This window comes from Opisthorchis viverrini, assembly GCF_000715545.1.
Source record: "Opisthorchis viverrini unplaced genomic scaffold opera_v5_149, whole genome shotgun sequence".
Classification (NCBI taxonomy): Eukaryota; Metazoa; Platyhelminthes; class Trematoda; order Opisthorchiida; family Opisthorchiidae; genus Opisthorchis; species Opisthorchis viverrini.
Window position 1 is genome coordinate 861,816 of NW_008751804.1, and position 3,836 is coordinate 865,651.

The 3,836-nt window shown below is 42.4% G+C and overlaps 2 protein-coding genes across 2 annotated transcripts in view; one reads left to right on the forward strand and one right to left on the reverse strand.

The window, feature by feature from the left end:
• The window catches only part of T265_14147 (hypothetical protein), a gene marked incomplete at both ends in the record, with an annotated part of 96,340 nt that overhangs the window by 58,545 nt on the left and 33,959 nt on the right, over positions 1 to 3,836 (reverse strand). The window contains 3 exons of the mRNA XM_009172216.1: positions 655 to 812; positions 2,031 to 2,181; positions 3,103 to 3,278. Coding sequence (XP_009170480.1) covers positions 655 to 812; positions 2,031 to 2,181; positions 3,103 to 3,278 — 485 coding nt within the window. The remainder of the gene's footprint in view (positions 1 to 654; positions 813 to 2,030; positions 2,182 to 3,102; positions 3,279 to 3,836) is intronic.
• T265_06821 (hypothetical protein) overlaps positions 1 to 3,836 on the forward strand; it is a gene marked incomplete at both ends in the record, with an annotated part of 25,314 nt that overhangs the window by 1,670 nt on the left and 19,808 nt on the right. The gene's annotated exons all lie outside the window — the stretch shown is intronic.

Consider the following 3,836-nt stretch of genomic DNA (forward strand, 5'->3'; position numbering starts at 1 on the left):
CTCTTCTCTTCACTTTAGGGCTTTTAATACAATTATATATATATATATATATATATATAACTAAACGAACTTTATGGGTGTACGGCAGTGAAGCATCAGTGCCAACACTGATGTTGCTGTCATTGATCATGATGGTGATGATGATGATGACAGAAAGGTAAATTGGTCAGAAAAGCCACACGGAAGAGATCATGGGTTGTGAGTGTCATGGATTTCAAAAATGACCGCAATTTATTGGTGACGTAGTGGCCGATGATCGAATAACAGAACCGCCGTTTCTCCACATTCAGATCGCTGCATATATACCACACCCCGGTTTATTATTAACAGTATCTGAAGCTACTGTCTGAACATATAATCAGCATACGTAAGGAAGCCCTAAAGAGCTACCGTAAACTCTCTTCCTACGTAACATTGGAGAGAGCTAGAGCTGAAACCCACATATGACCAATAAAATAAATACTTAAGGAAACCCTTAAAAAGTCTAGATTCGAGCCTATGTCGTTTCTTGCATGAATTGGGGTATTCTTAAGCGTACACGAGGAGTGAGAACAATGTAATTACAAAGAAACGAACCAAGTAACTACTTACGATCTAACATTATAAAGGCGATAGAGAACAGTTGGTTGTAGGCCAGTAGAGACAGATACTCACAGAAAAACAGCTAGCTCCGATCCGAAGGAAATTCTGCGGACAAGTGGTCATTTGTAGGTTTGTACCGGTCGGTTCGGGATCCGGTAGAGAAGTGCCACAGATAAAAGGTAGGTGTGCATCGCACGGCCCTGATTTCCATGTATCCAATCCCTTGGCGTCTGCAAGTTTAAAAAAGACTTGAGAAGCAAATAGTTCTCACACACAACAATAATAAAAGCCATTTTTTTATTCTAACGACGTTAAGTACCACAGAGCGCGCAATGTTATTGAAGTCACTCATTGTCTTTGCCTCCTGATGCTCATATTCAGATTGGATCTATCCAGTCTAACGGAAAGACTGAATGCATGTGAATGCATGATATTAAACGTAAAGGGCCGTCATGAAGATATAGATGCGATAAAAAGGCAAGGTGTTCTGGTGCGCTATTGAGGTTCACCGCAACTCAACAAACCACGAGGAACATGTGAATGCATTCATACAGACCCCGACCGTATTACTACGGGCGTTTATTTCTAAAACGGATGTTTTGGAACCAGAACCATTAAGCGAAATAAGTGTGTACGAATAAATCATCACGTTCATTACCCCCTATTCCTATCAACAATAGGTTGATGGAGTCTGTTAAGAGGCGAATATGTCATACTTTTAATCAACTGGTGCTCAACCAATATTTCCTCCGGCGAAAACTGCTACCTAATGAATCCCACAGAGTTACGGAAGTGATTCAGCCCACCGAAACCCTCTCTCTCACACACTGCCGCCATGGATTTGAAATACTAGGTCATATCTAGTCTATTTTGGATTATTAAAACACTAGATATCCATTTCGACCATCGGGACTCTCGTACCATGCGGATCTCTGCCCACCTATGTTTTCACTAGGTATGCAGAGCGTGGAACCATGAAAAATTCTACATCTAGACGATACAGGCAGCCGATGTACGTGCCTGAGGCTTGTACTGGATTAGAGCGCCTCTTTACTTCGACACATTCATTACCTGACGGGGTAACACAACGGTCAATTTCCTTTCTTTTTCCTTCTTATGGAGGAAGCAACAAATAAAAAATATGTTCACCGTTCAGATTCGGTTGCAGCACTTCTGCCGCCTATTAGCATGTCTGAGCTGCACTTCTGGGGATCCGGTCCTGACTTTAAGAAATCCCGATATATGGACGGACTAGGAGGGTAACTATACTGAAAATGGATAAATCTATCCAACGTGGACACAGACTATAGAACCCATAAAAGACTGCGTTTGATCCAAGAAGGCAAACTTCTCAGAAAACGCTGAATTCGATGAATGAAAGATATAAGGTAAACTCAATCAAGACTTCACCGTATAACCGACCAAACGTCGTTACATATATAACGTACCAGTATCGACATAAACACAATGGTACTCCTGCTGTGGATGATTAGGGCTCCAGAAAGTGGAAGGCAGTGATTTGTATCCCGAAACCCAACGCCATCTGCCAGCAGACGAAAACAGTCCAACGAAGGCCTTCACGGGCCTTCCACCGGATAACTGAAAGAAATATACTCAAAATCAGCAAGGTGGCCTTCAAAAAATAACTTCGTGTAACTATGAAACGTTTTAAGCATCATGAAGGATATGGCGTCAGAAACTGGTTAGTAAAGTAAACGAGAAGAAAATAAACGAAGCACGCATGCCATGCCAAGTTACTGGTAGGACCGAAAAAATCGCCAATGTTTCACTTAACGTCTTCTCCAATCAGTAAGAAGGAGATAAGGGATACACCAATGGGTGAATTTCCCGCGTTCAGACAGACATCAGGCACTACACACCTACTGGCGCGGTAAAAAAAACAGTTCATGCAGACTGGAGACCAAAATCCCTATGATGACAGACAAATAAGTCGGCTCTGGACCAGCCTCAGTTGAATAATTAATCAGGCAACTTTACCAATGGCGCATACCTAGACCAAGACGACTCAGAATTATCGTGTCGAAAACATGAATCCAGATCAAATTGTCTGCCCGCAAAGTCCAAGCTTTCTAACACGCAACTATACGGTATCACCGGAGCCCTGTACATGCTATCCCTTAGGCCGTGTTAGGTGTCCCATATGACACAGGATATTGTGAAACCTCTGTGTGTTGCGAACTTATGGTGGTATCAGAGCCGAATCCCGCGGAAAACACTGCATACTATAGCTATAACCGTCGTTCCGTAAACTACAAGAGACTAATGTCGCTAAGCATGAATTCAGCTCTTTCAGGTCCAGTGTGTATGATACATATGAAATAAGTTCAAGAGACCTAACATACACTTGCACCTAATGTATTTTAACATAATCTCAGCGCCTCTCATTAGATTTGATTGTGAGAACTTCATCGTTCACTAATCAAGAAGTCAGGAGTCGATGTAACTATAAGAACATGTTCCCAGAATGATACGCGAGAGCTGGTTGAGTTCAAAACTCACTTTCTGCAGGTTATCCATTACAAATTTCTGATGTTCCTTACTGGGAATGGTTAATAGGGTCTTTCCGGTTGACTGACACCCATCCGCTGCATCCCAAAATACACGACGAGTATTCTGGAGTTCAATACACATTTGCGGAACAAGTCCAGTGTCTGAACATATCACATTCGATGGACCTAGCACCACAAGCAAAAAACAGATGATTATGCAGTGCTATGTTAAGGACATGTAATGATGAACTCAGATATTAAACCCGGGTGCACATGTACAGACGTTCAGATTCTAAACTGATTTGTACCATAGAGATAGGCGAAGCTCTATTGGGGCTGGTTCGTAGTAAATTTCTAATGAAGATCACAAGGTGTCGTTTTCTATAGATGGAAATGTCGACAGCTCAGGTAGCGTAGATGGTCTTTGGCTTGTGCACAACCACACAGTTGTTGACACAAGCACTAATCCACCGCTACGCACAACTACGCTCCCCAATAACGCACTGATGATGTCACCTCGATTGATGATGAAACGTTTGCAATCAAATTGCCCAGCTCAGCGAACAAACCAACGACAAAGTGTCGTGTTAACAACCAACACCACAGTAATTCCCCCCACGTCAACAAGTCGGCAATCAAAGTTCGGAATATTACAGTGGAAACGGATAAACATTTTGGACTAAGCCTGCAAGCAGTAGATGGGACACAGCTGATCCAGCTGAGTTTGCTGGTAATTGCTTTCAC